The 23197-nt window shown below is 38.4% G+C and overlaps 2 protein-coding genes across 3 annotated transcripts; both read left to right on the plus strand.

Moving 5' to 3' along the window:
• Window positions 1-5220: 5220 nt before the first annotated feature.
• Window positions 5221-15392, plus strand: zc4h2 (zinc finger, C4H2 domain containing). The gene is made up of 5 exons (XM_024283486.2): window positions 5221-5688; window positions 6280-6451; window positions 7081-7253; window positions 13571-13733; window positions 14784-15392. Exons 1-5 carry the CDS (start codon window positions 5636-5638, stop codon window positions 14895-14897), a joined length of 675 nt encoding a protein of 224 aa, XP_024139254.1. The 5' UTR covers window positions 5221-5635; the 3' UTR covers window positions 14898-15392.
• Window positions 15393-15466: 74 nt separating this feature from the next.
• asb12b (ankyrin repeat and SOCS box-containing 12b) lies at window positions 15467-21344 on the plus strand. 2 transcript variants are annotated; one of them, XM_036214026.1, is made up of 5 exons: window positions 15467-15504; window positions 15672-17484; window positions 17578-17895; window positions 19453-19981; window positions 20055-21344. In XM_036214026.1, the coding sequence occupies exons 3-5, from the start codon at window positions 17635-17637 to the stop codon at window positions 20189-20191; spliced, it is 927 nt and encodes a 308-aa protein (XP_036069919.1). In that variant the 5' UTR covers window positions 15467-15504; window positions 15672-17484; window positions 17578-17634; the 3' UTR covers window positions 20192-21344. The 2 variants fall into 2 exon arrangements, with proteins under 2 accessions (XP_036069919.1, XP_024139253.1); XM_024283485.2 differs by lacking the exon at window positions 15467-15504 and having other exon boundaries at window positions 15523-17484.
• Window positions 21345-23197: the final 1853 nt, after the last annotated feature.

Consider the following 23197-nt stretch of genomic DNA (forward strand, 5'->3'; position numbering starts at 1 on the left):
ACAAAGGTGGACAGGATTTTATGTTTGCCACAGACAGCAGTAAAAATAAAAAATGCTTGAAAAAAAAAAAAGTTCAGTGCGATGTCTTGTGGGGACCAGATGACCCCACTTTTAATGTGTACCTGCCTAGGATAGCACAAGGGTTATATCATAATGACAATAGAAACTTCCCAATTTAATCAAACTGTTACATACCCCAGTTCCCCTGTATTGTCTCCTTTTGCATCAATAACACATTGAAGTCTCTTGTGGTCATTGTGGATGAGGTTCTTTATTTTCTCTGATAGTAAAGCATTCCATTCATCAAGTTCCTTTAAGTTCTTGGGCTGTCTTCGTGGCCCTGCTTGAGATTTCCTTCAAAGTAGCTCAATATTATTAAGGTCGGACCACTCCAGAACTGTCACCTTATTCTGTTGGAACCAATGACAGGTGGACTAGTGTTTTGGATGGTTGTCATGGTGAAATATCTGAGCGGGTCCCATGCTCAATCTCCACGCTAAAGAGTGCAAGTTTCCGCATCTTCTGATAACGTCCTTCATTCAAGTTGCCATCAATTTTGACCAAGTTTTCTGTCAGTGTTTCACAGTAGGAAAAGTGTTATCTTAATCATAGACCTTGTAGCCTCCTCTCCAAATGTGGTGTTTATGGTTGTGGCAAAAAAGTTATATCTTGGTCTCATCACTCCAAATTACTTTGGTCCAAAAGTTTGGAGATTTATCTTTATGCTGCTTGACGTATTGTAAGCTAGCTATCTTATGGCATTTGAACAAAAAAATCTTTCTTCTGGTGACTTGATGCAGCCTTTGTTCTTTAGGTTCTTCAGGTACATCTTGAAACATCCACACCACAGTTTTTCAGAGTCCTGGTTTGGTTTCAACAGAACCCCGAGTCACAGGTGAGGATGGTTATCTTTAGCTTCCATTTAAACCCTTTTGTATCAGCCTGTGTGCATGTTTTCAGAACAAAGTCATCGGAGTATGTAAACTTTCAAAAAGGGTCATTTGGGAAGTTTATGTTATCAGGATTTAAAAAGGGAAAACTTTTTTTTTGTCATCATTCATATTCAATAAAAAAATGACCAAGACGTCACAATTTCTATAGGGGTATGTAAACTTTGAGCACAAATATATGCCTTTATTTCTTCCTATTTTTATTTTTTGGACCTATTAGGGCTTTGTCTTTGTATGGTTTGTCCTTGAGGGTATAAGTTACCAATATCAAATTTCCTTGTGTGTTTATTCATTCTTGGTCAGTAAAGATGATTCTGGTTCTGAAAAGTATCCTCTCTCGAAAACCATCCGAAATATTAGGGAGGGAAACCACATATTGAAATGAATACAAGAAGTCTCTTCTCATTATATACACATGACTGTATTTCTCCTGATGATAGGATCATCATTAAGTATGCAGACGACACAACTGACCTTGGTTTCATCAGAGGAAGGGAAGAGTCCGGATATCGAGACGGTACATAAAATCCCCATCTATGGCGAGGACAATGACCTTGTCCTCAACGCAGAAAGAGCAAAAAAAAAAAAAAAAAAATAATTGTGGACTACAGAAGGAGATTTCTGCCACATTTTCCGCTTAACAACAATAGGACTGCGGTAAAGCAGATCAACTTTCACTGGTTCCTGGGTCTGCAGATCATAGACAGTCTGAGTTTAAGAAAAAAAAAAGCTCGCCACATTGGAAAAAAACCAAACCGAGGCGGTACTTCATCAGGCTCCTGAAGACAGCCGAGCTCAAGCACCAGATCCTCTCTCAAGCCTGCAGGGGGCTTGTTGAAAATATCCTCACCAGCAGAATAGCAGCTTGGTTTGGGAACACCTCCGTGAAGGAGAAGATGATGTTGTAAGGAGTCATTAACGAGGCAGAAACAATCAGCGACCATAATCTGAGACCATTTACTAACAGCAAAGCAGGAGAAAAGCAGTGAAGATCCTCAGGGACAGACACCACCCGACCCATGAACTGATCCAGTGTGTGGACTCACTCCACAACCTCACACACTGCAGGCCTGAAAGCATTCACACACACACAACACATTTCCTTAATAGCTCCCCTGCCTTACAAGTCATTATGCGCCAAAACTGTTGTCAATCTGTTGGGACACTGTGCAATAATGTTAAAGTTCTGGTACTGATTTACAACATGCCAATCCTTTTGCAATTCACTATTATATTTCTTATTTGATAATCTAACAGAGCATGGTGGCCCAGTGGTTATAGCACTCTTGCCTCACAGCACAAAGGTCTCGGTTCAAATCCCTGCATGGGACCAATTGCTGTAGAGTTTGGATGCTTGGAACTTCTCCGGCTTCCCCCTACAATCCATAGCATGCTTCAGAGTTAGTTTATTACTCTAAATTTACCCTAGGTGTGTATGTGTGTGTGATTGTGTGGCCTTGCAACAGGCTGGTGACCTGTCCAAAGTTATACTCCGCCTCCACCCAAAAGAAGTCAAGTTAGGCTCTGGCATGAATGGATAATCTACTTAGTTGTGTTTTTAATTAATCTTTTTTTTTTCTTCCTTTTAAGTCATTGTTTTTCTTGTAAGTCATTTACCTGTCCCAGAAGTTGCCGAAATAAAATTCTGATGCATTTGATTTTAATTTGTATTTTAAACATGTACAATGGCAAATAACTAAAAAAAAGAGAGCAAAAACTGTTGACTAGGAGATAGGACATAAGAGGATGAAAGATTAGATATCTTGCGGCTGTTTCAAGAACCATCTTTCAGTCTTGTTGTTTTTGCTTTAGGAGTTGGATATATTTAGTTTAAAGACAGCTTACATCCTGAGCAGGGTGGGACAGGAATGCCCCGCTTAAAGGAAGATGCATGACTGAGCGTCATCTGTAAAATGTGCTTGCATCTGAATTTGTCCTGTAAGTAGATATCCAATTAAGAATTGATGGGCCAATGTCTTTGTGAAGTCTGCGTTAAATTTGGAAAAATTCTTATAATCATAGATGTAAAGCAGAAAAAAACGTTAACATTTTGTGGTAAAAGTTAAGAATGCGTTTTAGGCACATATGTTGTGTTAATTCAATTTCACAAAAGTTTAAATTTGTTATATTTCAGGGTGTCTGTGCAAGAGGATTGTTTGAGTGAAAATGGTTTTGAACAACAGCTTTTTTGCAACAAACATGGGTGTGCCTCAGCTCTTTAGCAGAACACTGCTTATGATGCAGCATTGTGAGACTGAAAAACATGGCAACAATACTGAGAGGAAAAAACACAGAAGGTATTTTGTTAAAATAAGCAAATAGAGACTTTTATCTTGAGTTCAGAGTGAGACTGAGAGTCTCCACCGGAGCGTTGGATACAACCTTCCTGTCCTTTGTCAGAACAAAACAGATTGTGTACAAACATGAATACAAGTGACCACTCCATTAATGTTTTCATATAATCAAATTTTGCTTGATGGAAAAGAAACACGATAATGGACGACAACCTTTTATAAAAAAAGACAGAAATACAAGACTCTGCTTAACTGAACTCTCTTCAAAAGAAGATTGTCTTCAAGAGGTCTTTAAGGATAAGCTGAGAAGTCTTTACATATGACAGGAGGTGAACGCCAAAGACTGAGCCACCAGTAAATCATGGTGGAGGATAAATGAAAAGAATAAAAAGTATTTACTATGAAGTCCAAGTCACAGATTTACAGCAGCAACAGGAGGTTCAAGTAAGGAGACGAATAGATGAACAACCACATTAAAGCGGCTCCTCCCTAGTCAAGAAGGTAGACGATGAATCCGAGAATACCTCAGAGCTTTTCATGACCCAAGGATCAAGGAGAAATGCCTTGCTTTCCGTTGACCATGAAAATCTGCAGGGGCTCTTCCAAAGTTGCGCGATTCCCACTTTCAAGTTCAACTAAATAAAAATTGCGTTTCATTCAACATTTTCCACGTCTGATCATGCTTTGAGTGCAATTGATCCGATGGCCGCAATGTGTTAACGAGATACCCTTTGCTGCGGATGACATTTTGAACTCTGTCGACTCAGTTCTGACACCATGTTTCCTATTTTCACAATGTAAGTAATGCTCCGGGGGGGAAACATGAGGCACAGCCATATTTATACCAGGTGAATTATGGCTGCAAGGAGATTAAGCTGAACAGGTTTGGGACGAATAAATCAAATACACACAGAATTGAGGAAATCTCATCTTTTGTCAACTGATCAGATGAACAGATAAATTTAACTCGTTGAGTAGAGTACATTAGCTTTGACTTGGTGACCATCATTCAACATTATTCATAGAGTAATTTTCTACACAGGAAATAGGCCTCTAATAATTTTTTGAGCCAAAAATCCCTATAAGCTTGCTCATTTTCAATATATTTTGAAAGAAATAATCCTAAATAATCTTTAGCATATTTTAGTTTAGCTTTTTACTTAATTTAATTACTTTATTTGAATAAGGCTTACAGCAAACAACAGACATTTTCACTCCTATTTCTGTATGTTGTGTTCACTGTCACAATACAGAGGCATCACAAAAAGATTGTCAGGAACTAAAGGACGAAACATGGATGAAACATGAAAATGAATCTTTCAATAAATTAACCTGACATAAAAGGGCAAAAAAAGAAGTTGCCCTGAAAACCAAGCACTAATGTGCTGAGGACAATTAGCAGAAATGAAAACAGCTGTGAATAGTTAGCATGACACTAGTGTGACTGTGACAGCGGGACGACTCACAACCATTGACTGTAAAAATAATATATTAATTAATAACAATATTATTTTTATATACAGTCCATGCTCACAACAGAACTTAGAAACAACCAAAGATGATCACAAAAAATGCAAAAGATTGGAAATTAACCTTTATTGTTCTTTTAACAAGTTTAAATGCATTGAAAAACAAGAAAAGTCACAGAAAAACAGCAAACAAAACATCCTTACAAAAAAATTGATAGTTTTTAGCAGTGAGAAACAACAACCAATATGTAAATACAACCCATTGCTTGGATTGGTAAAGTCCAAACATCAATAATAATTTTTTTTGTTTTATTTTTATTTTAAAATTCCTTTTTTTTTTTAATTCCCTCAAAAAATATATTTTTGTAAACATCTAAAAATAAGCCATGACATTTTGTGATTTATAATCCTAAAGAATGTCACAATAAAACAAATTATTATTATTAATCTTCATAATAGTCTTGGAATCAAGGCTTAATAACCTGAAGTAAAGGGAAAAAACGTATTATTTCCTATTTTTGGTTGAATGCTAATTAGACTAATTATGCAAATGCGTTGAGTGTGGGATTAAAACGATTCTCTTCTACCCATTATTTAAAAAAAAAAAAAAAACTTAACCATTTTTAATTATGAAAATCATCTAACACTTTTATTTTGTGTTTGAAAATAAGATATCGAAATCTTTAAACAATAATAAAAAAAAGTAAAAATATTATTCACAAACTTTTCATCACCTTTGATGTGTGGCCTCATTCTTTCACGTGCTCCATGTTGCCACGGTTTCACTTTAAGGGCGCGCGCTCGTAGGCGCGCTCTTGCTTGCTATTGTTTCTTTTTTTTCCTCTCCCCCTTCAGTTTGTAGACCACCGGGGCCTTGTGGGGGAGTAGCGCTGCCCAGTTTGACGACAAGACTGCTTAAACCATGGCGGACGAACAAGAAATAATGTGTAAATTGGAGAACATCTTGGAAATACGGTAAATCTCAGCTACTTGCTCGCTAATGAAGGATAGTTTAGCTAGCGTTAGCTATCAGTCAAGAAGAAGTCCTCTGGCTTCGCTTTTGTTACCGACCTTGCTAATATTAGCCTTCTTCCTGCTAGTAATTAAATGCTTCTGCTGCTTTCGTTTCACACAAACGTCTCTATGAGGGACTGGGTTGGCGGGCTCGTGGGATGAATACACACAAGGTGTAATTTAAACGCATATTTGGATGATGCATCAACAATCCAGATGTGCGACAACAAATGCCAGATGTGGGCTGCTGCTGGAGCTAGCTGTTAAGCTGGTATTAGCTTATTAAGCCAAGTTGAAAAGCTGTCTGCACTTAATCAAATGTGTTTTTTTTTTCTGCAAAACGATTGATTCTTAAGTACTTATAATAAATACATAATCCAAGAAATTTATTACAAATTATTTGTTTACAAATTATAACTGCGTGTGATAAATGACTGTGCATACAAGTGGTTTTGGGTGCAATATATGTCTTTTTGACACATTTCATTGTGGCAAGTGACGAAAACAACACCAGTACAGCTGTTGTCTATTGTCTCCACCACTTTACTAAAGAAATAAGACGATCCAGATGCAGAAGATCAAGTCCCGTTTGAAGATGGAGTTTGAGGCTCTGGAGTCGGAGGAGAAGCATCTGAAGGAGTACAAACAAGAAATGGATCTCCTTCTACAAGAGAAGATGGCTCATGTGGAGGAGCTGCGCCTCATTCATGCTGATATAAATGTGGTGAGTTGCTACAACTCTCAAAGAACAGTCTGTAGTTGATTCAGCTACAAACTATACTTAAATCTGTAACATTGAAGCACATTTTGACTATAATAAGAGGACTTCCATTAGGTTCTTGTTGACTAGAACCTTTACAGGAATCGTAGCTGACCTAAGTGCAGGTGTGGGATAGTTTTTTTTAAAATTAGCACAAACTATTAGTTTTAGTTCTTTTTTTTTGTTTCATTTTAAAAAGATACAAACCAAGAAGGAGAAGGAATAAAACAACCAAAACAATAATGAAAAGCAACAATTCTGCACTTTCTGTAATTCTTCTTGTCTGAGTTAAACTATTTTCCAAATATCCTTAAAAATATGTGATGAAGAACTACTGACACATGGATTTATACAAAAAGACAGTTCAGTTCCTGGAACTTTTCATAACTTAGTTTTAAGTTTTTATTTGCACATGTGCTTTATTTATTTATTTTTTCAATCTTTAACTATTTATGGTTAGTTATTAACCAGGTGTTACTGTAAATGGAGTTTGAAGAAACCTTTTTTTTTCTTTGATTTATGTTTGTTCTAGAGATAAAGAACTTAAACAAAAACGTTTCCAGAAAAAAATTCTATGTCTGTTTTGCTTTCAGATGGAGAGCACCATCAAGCAGTCAGAGAACGACCTGAACAAGTTGTTAGAAACGACTCGCCGTCTTCATGACGAGTACAAACCATTGAAGGAGCACGTGGACGCCCTTAGGATGACTTTAGGACTACACAGACTCCCCAACCTGAATGAAGAGGAGGAAAAGCTCTCTCTGGAGTCAGTATATACACACACTAGTGCTGTCAATAGATTAAAAATAAATCAGATTAATCACACGTTTGGGTTGTGATTAATCAGTGTTTTACTAAGGAAACTTTTTATATCAATATGCAGCTTTGAAAAAAAAAAAACAGGAAAAGTTTTTCTTCATTTTTATTATCAGAAATTTTCATATTTGTAAATTGTTAACTCAGATATCCCAGAAGTGTTACTTGTGAGCACAAAACACATCAGCGGTAAGATAAGCAGAACTGTAAAGACTTTTATGTCTGCAGTATGACTCCAAAAAAACAAAGATGTTAACACACAGCCAAAAGAAAACAAACATGTTTTTTCTGTACTTTAAATGAACTTATACCATGATCCGGGTGAATACTCAATTCTGATTGGCTGCTGGGTGTGGATGCACTCCTAAAAAGTAAGTTCCGGTCACATACCCCAAATGTTCTGTATTGTTGCGCAGCGAAAGACGGTTACTTCGCGAAGTGTTATTATTTTTTTGATTGCGTGCATCCATGTTGGCAACCCTAACACACCCACAAACTTTTTATTAATGACCAAAACAGTTTGGTTAGAATGTTCAATTGCCCTAGTAGATGACAAATTTTTATATACTGCTTGCCTTTAAGTTTTGAATATTGTAATTTCAGTGACATTTAGCCTTAAGCACCTGCATCTGTCACTATTAGATATCTGTCATAATGTCATATCAAAAGAATTACATTTTTGGTAAAAAAATTACTTGTGTTTTACTAGTGTTATTCTGTTGCCAAAAGTTCAAAAAACACTTTTAACACATACAAATGAAATTCATGAAAGAGTTAACACTTGTGAATTGTTTTACATTTATTAAAAGCCAAATTATGACGTCTTTTGTTTACAAAAACCCTCTTGGTTTGATAAAATGACTCAATATTGCGTTTCTCGGTTAAGCATTCAGGTTATCTGTAGATTTTTTAAATACAAAATTAATCATTTTTACTTTCAGGTAGAACTAATTTATTTTCAAACATTTGGTCTATGTTTTTAGATCAGCTCTGCAATATGCCAATCAGTTGTCGAGATCTGCATTCAAGTAGTTTCTTCTTTCAATCTGAAAACCCAAAACATTATTGGCAGATGTAGCTTATGTGAAACATGTCACTTAATATATTTTTGTTTACTATTGAATTTGAAGGAACTATCTATTTTTAAGCCTTTGTTTGTGTTTACTTTATTCTCTATGGGTTATAAGTTATGGACACTTCTTCATTCTAAGACTCCGTGAGTTGGCAAGAGACCGTCAATTTTTATGGTATTTTGTACAATAGAGGTTTACCTATTCAAAATACAGCTTCTTATACAGTCTTAGTATACATTTATTTATTAATAGCTACTAGAAAAAGAATACAATATTAGGAGATTGAAAACTGACTTGCTATGTTAGCTAACAAAGCAACAAAGTTACATAGCTAATTTATGTTCTTAAAGTCCCCCTGTGACAATTTTTTTAAATTACAAAAAAACGTTCCCTGTAGTGTTTTGAATATGAAGTTTTTAACCAAAATCCCACAATGTAAATGTCTTAAAAATACATTTTTTATGTTGATCTGAAGCCTTTGCTTCCAAAATCACCTCTGAGGGGATGTGGCTGGGGGCGTGGTTTTTAAAATACATGTTAAAACTCAAAAAATCTGATTTTCAACGGGGGGACTTTAACTACTTGTTGCACCAAGACATAATCAGCGAGATCTACATACAGTGAAAGTCAGAGTGCATTCACTTTTCTAATTTGATGAGTTACTTCTCTCCTTGTTCAACACTTTGGAGTTGAAATGACGGCACTTTGCGAAGTTTTGGATTTTGTTAGACCTAAAGGGATCTTAAACTTTGGTCGAATTTTATCACTTTTTGATGTCCTGTCTTTCCGTTTTCCCCTGGCTGCTTTTTGTTGTGTTTTTCATTTTTACAACCTATGCCATCAAAACACTAACCCTTTTTCTTTTCTCACAAAGTATGGTGACAGTGGCGTTGTGACTTGAATTCTATGTATTTTTAGATTTCTTTATATTTGGCTAAAATTCGTATTTGCACTCTTTTCCTTACCGAAATTTAGAGTATTGAAACTAGTCTTTTTTCCCATCAAGTTCTATAAAATTGATGTTTTTTTGGTTTATCTTTCTGGCACAGACCAACCACAGTGAAAAATCTATCTTTGGCTTTGTTCTTACCTTATCAAAAGACTATAGAAATATTTTTTTTATCATTTAACGAACTTTGGCCAAGCGCTTGTTGAATTAACACTGCATCTCAACCCTATAAATATGTTACTTGCTGATTTATGGCCCCTGATATCAGCATCTGTTTCTGCATTACTCTCTTGGAATGATACAAGCATAGAATGTCAAAATGCGTGACTCATTTGTTTGGCAGGAAAGGTTTAGGACAAATTCCAAATCAGAAAAAATAGATTTGTCACGCAATTAAAAAATTTTTCCTCTGAAATTAGTTGAATGCAAACAGTTGGGAACTAAAATAATATTTTTGCTTGATGACTAAAGCCGGGAACGTCAAAGTTTAAAGCCAAAATGAGTTAAAATGATTCAGCGATGTTAATATAACTCTCAAACAATCCAGAAAAACTATACTTGGTGTGAGTAAAGTAATATAGCAAAGTAGTAGAGATTGCAATAGAGAGATGTTTTATTAACTGTGTGCTCAGGGAGACCAGGGTCTTACAAAGAAAGCTGTTAAATGAAATGACCACTGCGAGCCATAGGGACCGGGAATTTCTGACTAATAGAAATGTATTGCATCACATGTCAAGATCATATTGCTCAAATGTCAAGTGCAAATGATAGATCCCTGCCCTTTCCTCCCCACGGTGCAAGTTTTTTTTTTGTGCAGACACCAAGGGCGAATGTATCCCTTTGAAATATGACATGGGGCAGTTGTGAGGCAGTTCATGTTGTATGTTGAAGAGGTGCAAATACCTTTTTTATAATCATTGCACTAACCAAGGAGCATTTGTCATATTTTAGTGGTTAATCGTAAAACTGTCCCGCGCAGCTTAGCGTGGTTCCATTTTTACTGCAAAACAAACGTGCGTAGTTAAAGGTCAATGTCAAAAAGTCTGATGGTGAAAGAGCAGATCAGTTGGTCCCACTTTGGTTTGTAAATTAGTCGAGGACAGCAGTCAGATTAAAGGGCTCAAAATTGGCCACTCGCTTTGCGATGCGTTTGATTTGAGATCAAACTACTGTTGGCTTTGTAACCTGAAACATAAACCCACTCAGTGTTTAGTTTGTAAGTTTTATTGTCCCATTTGTTCATACATTTATTTTTATAGAGCTCAGTTATGAGATTGTTAAACTAAAAAACAAATAGACGAGGCGTAGAGATTGACAGCAGTTGGAACACGCCCAAAAAACATTGACTGTATATTAGACCTGAACTGAATAACCTCCCCGCATTCCAAACAGGATGGATACGCTGGCTCCAACAAACTAAAATCCCATAGACCTCACTGAGAAGTAGCTTTTACTCAGTCTTTATATTTGTCAGAAAACACATTCTTGCTTTGCTACATCTTTGTAACATGTTCTTGCTAATCCACATTTTTTATGATGTTTTTGCTATAGCACAAGTTATAAACTGATTAGATGCTTAAATAAAAGTAGGTGGTCTCGCGTTGAACTCTCTACTGATTAGAGATAATGGTTGCCATAGAAATGTAGACTGATACAGACCTACCACGGCTCACTGAGGAAGTCTGTTTCTAACATAGCAACGGACATACAGTGAAAAATGGCGACTTAATTGACTTAATTTCGTTGGAACTGGAAGTAAGTCATTTTCTATGGGTGACGTCTCATGTGCTCTGTCCAGTTCTCTATATACAGTCAATGCTTTCAAGTCGGAAGTACCCGCTGGCTCCAAGAAGCCAAAATCCTATAGACTTCTATTGAAAAATGAACAGATATTACTAATTCATTCTGTTTGTCAGAAAAAACACTCTTTCTCTGCTATCTTTCTTAACATGCTAATCCTATTTATTTTAAAATTTTTGTTAATCAAGTTAGAAATTGGCCAGTCAGATGCCTCAACTAAAGTAGGTGGGGCCTCCTGGCGGCCATATCCAACAATGGAAACGTTTGATTGACAGATTCTCCCAAGCCGGCTTTGAAGTGGTGTGTGGACTTCGAACAAGTGCAGTCCTAGAATAGAATAGAGTAGATTTATTAGTCAGTGTCACATGTACAATGAAATTTAAATGCTGATTGAGAGTGGTTTTCATAGAAACGTTCACTAAGACAATTTGAACCAATAGCTGCTTACTGAGTATTTCTGGTTCCAACATGGCGACGTCCATATTGCGAAAAAATGTTGACTGAATTGACTTCATTTTGTTGGAGTTAGCCATTTTCCATGGGTGACGTCACACTAGCTCAGTCCAGTTTTCATATACAGTCAGTTGCAAAAAGACTATCCTATTGATCGTTTCTAGAAGGAGAGACAATGACAAGAAACGGAATTCTTTCTGAGTCATTTCAAGTGGGATTTTGTATTTTAGATAGAAAATCGGCAACTTTTTTAACAGTCAGAACCACAGATATTCAGCGGATAGACGAGAGGGATTTACAGCGATGTTCAGCAATGCCAGTATTACTGACAGAGACAACCAGAGCTTTTTGCGAGAGCTTTTGTTGGATAACTTACAACCTCCACTCAACTTAAAAAAAAAAAAAAAAAAAAAACTGAGCTTGAGCTCTCTTGAGTCGAGTTTTTAAATGGAAAATATGTTGTATTACACAAGTAAATATCCAAGGACTTGGCCACCATTTGTTCACTATTTTATCTCAATTTAAAATAGAAATTAAAATCTAAAAGAACTGAGTCCCCAGTGGAGGTCTTATTGATTTAATCTAAGAGAAATCCAGACCGATTAGGTTGGATAAAACAGACACCTAGTGGCCACATGCTGAACTGACTTGGCTTCAATTACTTTTGACTGTAAACTGATAATAAAAATGTAGTTTCTGAGTAATATCAGGTTTTACTTTTAAGAATTTATGCCAAAAAAGCTTTCCATCCCTTTCTCTAGGCTCTTTAGCTCCAAAAAAAAAACAAAAATGCAGATGACAAGTAATCTTATTTCACTAAACTAGAGGTCCATCACTGGGATCTGACAAGCTGAATTCCAGTGACAGAGGATGTAGGCTTCAGCAAAATGATTGCACAATTTCCTCAAGTAAATCACAGCTGATGGTCCCTAGAATACAGATGTGAAGCCTTCCTCAGTTTGTCATCCTCACACATCCCTAGAAAGTGTTGTCTGTTTATTTTAACATGTTCACTCTGCTAATCAAGGAGCTGCCACTTCTGGACTTGCATAGGAGGGCAGCTTTATTCCTAATCAACAATGTTCTCCTCTTCAAGAGACGGGAAAGGTTTGCCATTAAGGAAAATAAAAACCGAAAAGGCTGCTTTGGCTGCAATTAGAATTACCCAGCAAATTGTTTTCATTTTCCCTGTTTTTGAGTCATTTCCTTTCAAAAATAAAGGGCTTAATTGTAGGAAGCGGGGTGACCCAGAGCTGCTCTGACCTCTACATTGCTGTTATTTTGTGTGGATCCTCAGGCGATAATGTTGCTGGCCAGGTGGCAGTCATCTCTCCTTGCCTGCTTCCCGGTACGCTCCTCCATGTTCCCCAAGCATGAGTATACCAGATACTTTCAAAGCTGCAGCTCATGTTCCACTGCTGTTTTTCTTAGTTGACAGAACTCATCAGAGATAGTGAGAGATTTATAATGCAGTAAAGGGAGATGTTAACACTATCATTTACATATTTTTTGGAGTAATTGTGCTTAACAACAATAGGGCCTTGTGTAATTGTAATACAGGCTGTGATGAAGCAGTTTTGGAGAAAATTAAATCACACCTGTGGGCTACATTTGATAAAGTGATACATCTGCACAGAAAGGAGCTCTCTACACCTCTCCACAAGCAAAACTATTGATATATTTGCCTGTTTTTTAAAGAAATCCATATACGTGTGTATGGTAAAGCTTCAGGTTTAGACGTAACACTACATCAAGATCCTTTTTCTTTTAAGAGAAACCAGAGTATAATGAAACTGGATATCCCCCCCCCATTATTTTTTTTGAAAATGAGCCAGTCAGGCATAAAGTCCAAGGCCAAATTTTTTTCTCAGCCCTCTTCTGCCCACACACATTTACACACTGACAAACAGCTCTGCAATGACTTCAGTGCAAAAGTCCTGCATCCAAAAGGAAACCCCTTTGTTGTCTCACCTCTCGTTGTCTCGTCTGCAGTTACTTTGAGAAGCAGAAAGCAGAGTGGCAGAAGGAGCCGCACGAGCCTGCCATCCCAGAATCCCTGGCTGCCGCCGCCGCAGCAGCTCAGCAGCTGCAAGTGTCCAGGAAGCAGGACGCCCGACAGACGGCCACCTTCAGACAGCAGCCTCCTCCGATGAAGGTATCCCACCATCCGGCTGAAAATAGACACGGCGGATGAATCACACGCTTGTTTCCAGAGAAAGGCCAGTTAAGACAGAAGAGGGGGGGGGGGTGACCTAAAAATTCCATGTCAGGTTTTAGTCAAATCAAGAATATAATAGCTAAAATAGGAGTCAGCTGAGCGACTGCTTCTGCCAAGAATTTGGATTTTGTGTTATAAAAACTGGGCCAAGTTTGCCAGTACTTGCAGATTGTGGCTCTTCCTGTTAGTCGTGAGCTCAGTTCATACAGGTTTTGACGTGTTTTCAGGCAGTTTCACGTTTGAATTTGTTCTTATCTTTTTTTCAAAGATTAAAAATCGGTTGAGGAAACTCGTTGCAGTTTAAGAAACAAAGTAGAAAAAAATGAAATCCCCAGCAGTGGCTGAATTTGTTGAAACGCCTCAACAACTCCGGACAATGAACCAGCCGCCCCAACCTTCCCCTCCCCTCGGTGGATTGGGGAAATCTTAAATGCATCTCCAGCGGCGTGCCATGCAAAAGATCCACACAGAAACTCTCATTGTTTGGTGAATCCATACCAAGAGAAGACCAAAATCAGCTTGGTTGAGGTGAATTTACCATCCTCTTCAGCTTCTCACAACTTCATTTTAAGATCTTAGATATCCAGATTGTAATCTGCTGGAATGTCGCTCACCAAACGGACACGGAAGCAGAAACAAGTTTAGGTCTGTTCCTACCCTGCTCATCCAGCTACGATATTTTTAGGCTTTTAAATAATTTTAGTCGGGGGCATTGGTGTGTTTGTGAGCTTTTTTATTGTCAGCAGCATGGGGATAAAAATAAATCATTCATGTCTTGTCGCTGCTGCATACATGCTGCCCTGCTGTTTCACAAAAACGCAGAAATGAAAACAAGCTAATAATAAAAAAATACAGAAGTTTGTGAAGAACTGAAAAGCAAACCTGTGGCTGTTTGATACGGTTGTTTCTGCTTTGTGGAACAGAAATCTGAACAAAGTAGCAAAGAGTGAAGTTTTCTGCTCTGAACTCGTCTCCTCTCCTCTCCAGGCTTGCCTGTCCTGCCACCAGCAGATTCATCGTAACGCTCCCATCTGTCCGTTATGCAAGGCCAAGAGCCGCTCTCGCAACCCAAAGAAGCCCAAGAGGAAGCCAGATGAGTGAGGGCTGCTCCCGCTTGGGGTTTAAAGGCACCTGGTGCAGCTTTTTTCCATCTGAGATCAACCCCAGCGTTTAATCTACTGACTGAAACAACAGGTCTGTGCTTCAGGACGGTTTTTATTAAATAGTTATTGTTCAGACTCGGTCTGCAGCTGGTAATGTTGTTTGTGCTTTTTCGGATGTGTTCATACGTAATTGTCTTACAGTAGTTCAATGACGAGTGTTATTGCAATAATACTAAAAGGAACTTGTCCAAAAACAGTAATGTTGTTCATTGCCTTAGCTAACTCCTTGTACTTCGTTGTTTTAGCAGTGCATGCCTGCTGTTGTGTATTTTTTTGTGCCAATATGAAATGTAATGGATTCAGTTGTTGAGACGAGTACAACTAGGATGTTGTTTTTATGTTTACAGACCAAAAAGGCCACTCATTTTGCATTGAATAGTGTTGTGTTTAATACTGCAAAGAAAAAAAAAAAGAAATAAATTGCTGTTTTGTACTAACGTGTCGTTTTTTTTCAACAAAACCTCGACGGTTGTTCCAGCTCTTATACATTGCTTTGCTTGACCTGCACAAATGGGAGGGCCTATCCTGTGTTTGGAGGTAAAGAGGTAGGAATATGTTTGCCTCTGCCGCATCATTGTAATTTTCACTCTATTAATACGGTGACACGCCGTCATGTCTGCAGCTATCTTCCTGAAAAAGGACAGCGAGGTTTTGATAAATGAGCTCCAGTAGCGTTTTTGTCAGGGTAACCCCTCATTTCATCTGTTGCCAGGGAAACACTATGATCCTTAGTGGTTGCTAAGGCAACCCCAGGTTGCTGTGACCCGCATATCTTCACCGGAGAAGTTCCTCCCAAATCCAGCGAGGGGCATCTGGAGGCTTTAGGGAGATTTTTACATCAACTGCCCTAACGTGTCAAATCCTCCAACCGAGTGAATCGAATAATTAGTGGGACGGACCACTAAGAAAAAAGTTTGTGTTTAGTCTGTCCTTCAGAGTTTCAAATAAAGTTGTGTCTTCTTCCCCTTTCAGATAAAAGTTGTCAAGGCCAGCCACGGCTTTTCGGTGGAGCCACTCCCTCTGCAGACTGTCATAATGAGGTGGAGAAGTGAATAAATCTGTGCCTTATTGGTCCAGAGTTTTACCTTCAGTTGGCAGGGACTGAGTCTGGACACTTGGATCTTTTCCCGAATTGAGGGAGGATTTGTGGGGTTTTTTTTTTAGTCTGCTCCATCAGAGAGATGTAAGCCTCCCTCTTTAATCTCAGCCTCTGCTGCAGCTCAGGTTTCACTTTCACTCCGGTATCGTCTTTTTCGCCCCTCATAAGTTTGTTTCCTTTCTTCCCTGTTGAAAGACTGACAAATTGGCGGCTAGTTTTGAACGCCACAAATCCTTTCGACTCGAATATCTTCTTTTATTTAAATTCTGCAACACAAATTCAGCTATAGTTCCATTTAAAACAGATATTCACACTCGAGTAGTGAAATGTTGATAACTTTTATAATTTAAGGAGAAAAAAATACAATTATTAACACTATAACACAACGAGAGTGGGGTAAATAAATGTGTTTACAAAAACATGTTTGTGTCCCCTCCTCCTTCAAGTGTTTACTGTCACACTTCCTGTCAGCAGTGTGCCTCTTCCGCCATCTGGTGGCCAAGCGGGTGAACTTCAAGGATTAATAACGTGGAATGTGTTCTTCATAAATCTGTTCATTAAACCGGTGTAAATGTGTCATAATGTTTTAACCTTGTAAATTCACAAACACCTTCATATTTACTCATTAAATACTTTCAATAAAACTTTGATTAACCCACCACATTTAAGTTAATCAATCACAGTAAAAATAGAGGTTTTAAAAAAACAATTTCTTTGAAGGTTCATATTTCTTTAGGAAAGAGGATCAAGGGGATTATTTAAAGGGAATCATACTTCTATGTGCACACACACATAAATAGTAAGTTAAATAAAACAAATAAGATCTCATGTGTCATTGCCAAAAACCTGACAGTCTGCCATCTGGTGTGTAAACCCCCCTCTCTTCTAAACATGGGACATTTACAAGACATGGGTGGGTTTGGCAGAGGAACAGATGACGGGATTCTCCTCTAAAGCTTGTGACAGTCACCCAGCTGACACGTACTAAAATTCCTCCTTGAATGGGAGTCGGATGGTCGCATGACAACAAACAAATATTTTTTAAAAATCCTCTAAATAAGCTAAAATTGAACATGAAACCTGGAAGTAGTTGGAAGTGTTGGTTTATTTACTTTTTTTTAAGCAGGAAAAGTCAAACTTACCAATCACAAACTGAGTGTCAGCTCTGTCACCTTTCTAATTATAAACCTGAGGCTTGACTCTCCCAGAATGGAAGTTTATCCAGGCCCCCCGTGTGGCCTAAATTTAGCCCCCCACATTCCCTGAGTAAGAACCCCGACCCCCATTGTCAGTTTCCACACACAAACTCCACTTTGACAAATCGTGGAGGCTGCAGGGACGTCACACACTCTCCTTGGAGGACTTCTTTTTCTGCACGTGACCTGTGATGGAGTTTTGAGATTCTTCTTTTGGGATTTACATTGAGGTAGGTGTTTACCACATCAATCCCATTTTGTCCTGATGCAGCAGGAGATCTGACATCGTCAATTGAAGCTCAAGCGTTCCTCTGTCGTTGCAGATGGAAAGCGTCTGACTAGCCTGGAGTTCCCTCGGAGCTCTGGGTCCAGCTGTCAACATGAGTTTAATGGACATTTCTAAGATCTTCTCCCTGCTGCAGCCGAAGGAGGAAGACGAGGACAAGGAGCAGTGTCAGGCTCTGAGCAGCGCCGTGAGCACAGACGACGTGACTCTGCTGTCTGAGCTTCTCTCTCAGGAGAATTACAGGCGGTACATCAATACTCCAAGTGGGTGGGGGGTCCCCGTAACCCCCCTGCGCACCGCTGCCGCTCTGGGACACCTGAGGTGTTTGGAGCTGCTGTTGGAGCACGGTGCAGAGGTGAGATACAGGGTTCATGCTTTTATTGTGAAACTTTACCTGCTGGTTATGCTCAAACAAAAACAAAGTTAGTTGCAGAATCAGCTTTTATTTTCAATTAAAATATTGAAGCGTGCCATCCATTTAATCAATGCTAATGAAAAAATTGGAATCCTTTGTGGTTTCCATCAACGCCATTCTTCTAACCATCCATTGTGATGAACTGATCAACAATCTCAAAAAAAAAAAAAAAGTTGACAACTCTTAACAAATCACTGTTGCTGAGTGAATCAGCAGCTGCTATCAGTGCAGATCAGGAAAGCCGTTGTCAGCTCATTTGTAATTCACAGCAGGTCTCCTCCCCATTAGAAAGCATTTTCAAGTGCAGAACAAACCGCAAAATTGATCATAAATTTTGGTTTTTAAGTAATAGGCGGTGAAACTCTCCACCCTGAGTGCAGTAAATTACTTTTTTCTTTTTGAATAGAAGGTGACCTCTTGAACTCGGAGCGAACAGGCTGCCAAAACAAAAACAAAGAGTGCCGCTGGTGAAGAATGATGATATGCTCTCTGACTGTCACTCCACGTCTGTTAAATGCCTTCTCTCAGGTTGTGTGCACTGAGGGGATGCTGCAGTCACACCATAGACTACAGTCTATGAGTCACACAAAGAGATGCAACCTACGGAGGCCTAGAGGCCCAAAAATAGAAAAACAAAAAACTGTTGCAGACAATAATAAATCCTAGGATTTTTCAACTTAAAAAATAATAATAATAAAAAAAAAACTGTAAGCCCACAGCATCAACAGATTGACTGAAAATTTATTTATTTAATTAAGATGTTTTTTTTTTTTTAATCCTTTGATGAAATTCACATAAAAAATTGCAATATCATTTTTTTGTGTGAGATCTAAATAACTTACAATTTGTTGGGTGATCTGTAATTTCTGCTTTAAACAACGATTGTTTCAGATGCAAACAAATAATGTGAGTGTTTTGGTAAAAAACACCTTCTTTACCCGTTGACTTAAATGTAATTTGAATTTTTTTAAAAACATTTTTATATTTTTTCAATACAGAAGGTAGGCATTAAAATGAAAAACAATAATGAGCTTTTCTTAACATAAAGTTCTAAAAAATTAGCAAATTTTTTTTTAGAGATTATTTGATTTCATGGAGGCAGCCATTTTGAAATGACTGAAAAACCCATTACTGCCTCTAGTGGGATGATGAGGAACTACAGGGCAGAAAACATCAACCAAGTTAGGCTTTACAATAGGTTTTTAAGGAAAGTTTGGATCATTTTGATGAGATGGGATTTACAGAAATGCACATATGAATTGAGTATACAAGGTTAAAACAAAGAATGGTTAAAAGATTTGTAATGTAGCTGCTTTTAGCTTAGTAAGACACTTCATTTATCTTGTTTCATGACTGTAAAGTCTTATTTTTACTTCTCCCTAAGTGTTTGCTATTTTTGACTGAATTTTTTACATTATTGAATTTTTATAAAGTATTTTGTCAAATATATGAATGCAGAATGAAAGGTTTTACACATACCAATCGTTTGGAATCCAGGTAGACGTTTTGGATGTAAAGGCCCAGACCCCTCTGTTCACTGCGGTCAGCGGCAAACATCTGGACTGTGTGGTTTCCCTCCTGAAAGCTGGAGCCGACCCGAACGGCAGCCAGTACAACAACTGCTCCCCTCTGCTGACGGCGGCACGGGAGGGCGACGTGGATATCCTGCGAGAGCTGCTGCGCTTCAGGGCGGAAGTGGACGTCAAACCCAAAGTGCCAGAGTGGGCCTCCAATGCCACAACCTGCAGAGGGCCCCTCTACCTGTCAGCTGTTTACGGACACCTGGACTGCTTTAAGCTCCTCCTCCTCCACGGAGCCAACCCCAACTACAACTGCACGGATGAGAAGATGCTGGCGAGGATCAAGCAGCCAAAGACGGTCCTGGAGGTGTGTCTCCGTTACGGCTGTGGGGTGGAGTACATTCAGCTTCTCATCGACTTTGGAGCCGACGTGTACTTACCTACACTCATCATCGACAAAACAACGAAGCAAAATGAAGCTCTGCTTCTGCTGCTCAAGGAAAGAGGTAAGATCTGTTCACACAGCACAAATCTTTAACTATAAATATATAATCTTAACCCTCAATTTTTCTTTCCCAGTTTGCCCTAAAACACTGATGTCGCAGACTCGACTGATGATTCGAAGGTGCATCTGCCTTGCAAACAAGGAGCCTGCAATTGACAGATTGGACATTCCCATGACCATGAAGAACTATTTGAAACACCACATCTCCTAACGTGAACCATGTTCATGGATGGATCAACTGGACGGAGGACAGTTAGAGCTACTATGAGCTCCAAGCTAAATGTGGATGGCCCCAAGAAAAGGCTATATCCGCTTTCTGTATGAGTGTGTTAACGTTCAAGGGTTTTGCAAAAAGTCCACAGGAGCTCATCAGAGAGGAAAGTTAACAGAGCGTTCTCATGGATACACTGTTTTCGAGTCTCCAACAGCGTTTGTTGATCCATTAATAATGTTTATCTACCTTATAAAGCCTGATTGAATGGCTACTGTCTTAAGAAACACAAGTTAAACATAGCTACACAACCCGAGAGTCACAGTCAAACACAAAAAGAAAACCGATTGTGTGCTTCAGTCCATCATTAAAAGACACTTGAGAGTCCCAATAGAACAACTTCACCTCTTCAACTGTAACAGTTTGTATAAAATTTACGATTGTCACCACTACTTTTTGACATGTTCAAGGTTGTATTGTTAATTTTGTATGGGATATTATCAATAAAAAAAGTACATCTCACCATTTAAAATACCAACCAGAGTCAGAATATTCATACATTTTCTAAGAATCGAGACATTTATTGAAGTGGGTTCAAATCCTGGTTTTGGGGTTGGCACCATCCCCTCATCATCCAACAATAAGAAGGTTCTGGTTTAATGTTCCCTTCTTCCCACAAGCCAAACAAAAACCAAACGTGTAGTTAGAAGGGATATTGTAAGGTATTCCTTTGGAGTATTGTTGTTGTTGTTGGGGTGGAAACGTGTCCCATCAGGACTCCACCATGACAACAGCAGGGATAGACTCCAGAAAGTCCCTGACCCGATTTAAGACCAAGCAGATATATTCACATTTAACCATTTAGTGACTTCATTTATTTCTGGTAGGAAAATTGAACCAGTTCAGCTTTAAAATACAGTCAATGGGTTAAATGCCCGGGGACACAAAGCTTAAACTACCTCAGATACCCCACACTCAACAGAGATAGATGATGAATAAATGAGGGCGCCAAATAAAAAAAAATTAAAATACACTAATTGATTAATGGTACATAAATGTTTTCATACATATCATCCAGAGGGGTTTATTGTTTTAAACTCAAACTTCCCAATTTGAAAAGTGTAGCACCACCACTGACCAGTAGAGGCCGGTGTAGCACCGTCCACTGCTCTGCCTTGTTTGCTGTTTGGCTCATCGGTTTGTATCTCCTTGCATCAGCTTTTTGCTCTCTCCTATTTTCAAAGGTGATTTTCAAAGGAATTTAATGGACCCCCACTCCGTTTAGACACAACTGAGGAAACACACACACACGTATGTACACACACAGACTGGCTGCCTCACAACAGGATGCCTTAGATCTTGCCTGAAAAACAGTCTTGCATCTTTGTGCTTCAAAACATCAGGAAGCGCAGTGAGCAGACACACTTCATGGTGGCCAAGTGGGAGATGTCTTTGCGTAACTCCTCATTATTTATTGATTCCAGCCGTCCAATGCGGACGAGCGCGTGAGCCTGAAACACATTGATTTATCCCCGTGACGTGTGATTACGCCGTTTATCTCACGGCCCTCGATCCTTCCTCTGCAAGATATCCTGGAGAGAGTGTGTCAGCAGTTGGGAACGGCCGCAACAAACAGGAGGTGATATCACACACAACAGGAAAGCCGGCACAATGCTCCCACTCACACACTGACGCCCCGACACGCACTTCTGCAGAGGTTTTATTTTCAACAAAAGTACAGCTATATCAGATATGGATTTGTTTTTGTTGTTTTTTTTTTCATTTTTTACAGCGAAATACAACATATTCCCAGTGCTTCTGATTACATCAAAACATATAATGTACATACAGTTGACATCTCCACTCTCTCATTCACAGTTTCTGGATTGAATAGGCATTATTTTTCAGGTTTTAAATTTCTACAACAAATAAACTCAAAAGGGCGGCAAAAAAAAAAAAGTTACATAGAAATGTTTGCATATGATGTCAAAGGATTTTTTGGTGCGAGGGAAAAAAACCTAAAAAAAAAAAAAGATGGGTAATATACAATGGAACGCTTTTTCAAATGTGGGATCTTCTAGACTTGTATCCTGGCTGCAGGATTCTGCTATGCTAAGTGTGAGTAAAGGCGATCACTGGCTCATGTACACTCTGGACTACGAGGAATTAGAGAAATCCAAGCATCCTCAGATGCATTCAAATGACAGTCTGTTTACTTGGCTGTCTCACTTAGATGCCCGAAGAAAACAAACAAATAAACAAAATAAACTTTTGAGCTCTCAGTACAAGGTCAGATTGTTAATTACATGATAAAAATAAAAACTAATATATACACCCTATTAACACTTTGGCCCAAATGAAACCATGTAATACTGATGTCAATAAATAGAGCGGATGTCAAGTCATGATCGGAAACAAGAGCAGGACATGAATTCCGATAAGGTGCTGGGTCATCAGGATTAGCTGTATTATAAAAACCCACTCCATTAAGAGTGTTTTTAACATGTACTTGGACGTATTTTAAGAAAATTAAAGTTAAAATTGCATTTGTGAGTATTTCTTTATTCCAAATGCAGTGAATCAGTAGCAGACGAAAAATACAGTTTGAGAAAAGAACTTATTTTTGACAGAAAATACGCAGGGTGGGCGGGGCTTCGCAAACAGGCCCACCCACAACTAGAAGCAAATTTCTAATGAAGTACTGGCGCTCTGCAGAAACTATATTCAAGAAAATGACACCAGTTTTTTAGATTTTTAACAAAAAAATGTTATGATCGTAATGGAAAGACCACCGGGAACGCTTTGAAAATAACTCAAAAGATTATCGGAGTGGGTTTCTAAGAGAGATTTCAATAATTTCTATACATAAACACTCGTGGTGAAAGCAGAAACTGCTGTTTGGTTGACTGTCAGAGAGGAATTATACCCGTTTTGCCTCCATTGATGAGGGCACTCCAAAAGTGACCATGTAAGTAAAAAATGATGTTTTTTTTTTTTTTTTTTTTT

This window comes from Oryzias melastigma, linkage group LG10 (assembly GCF_002922805.2).
Source record: "Oryzias melastigma strain HK-1 linkage group LG10, ASM292280v2, whole genome shotgun sequence".
Lineage (NCBI taxonomy): Eukaryota > Metazoa > Chordata > Actinopteri > Beloniformes > Adrianichthyidae > Oryzias > Oryzias melastigma.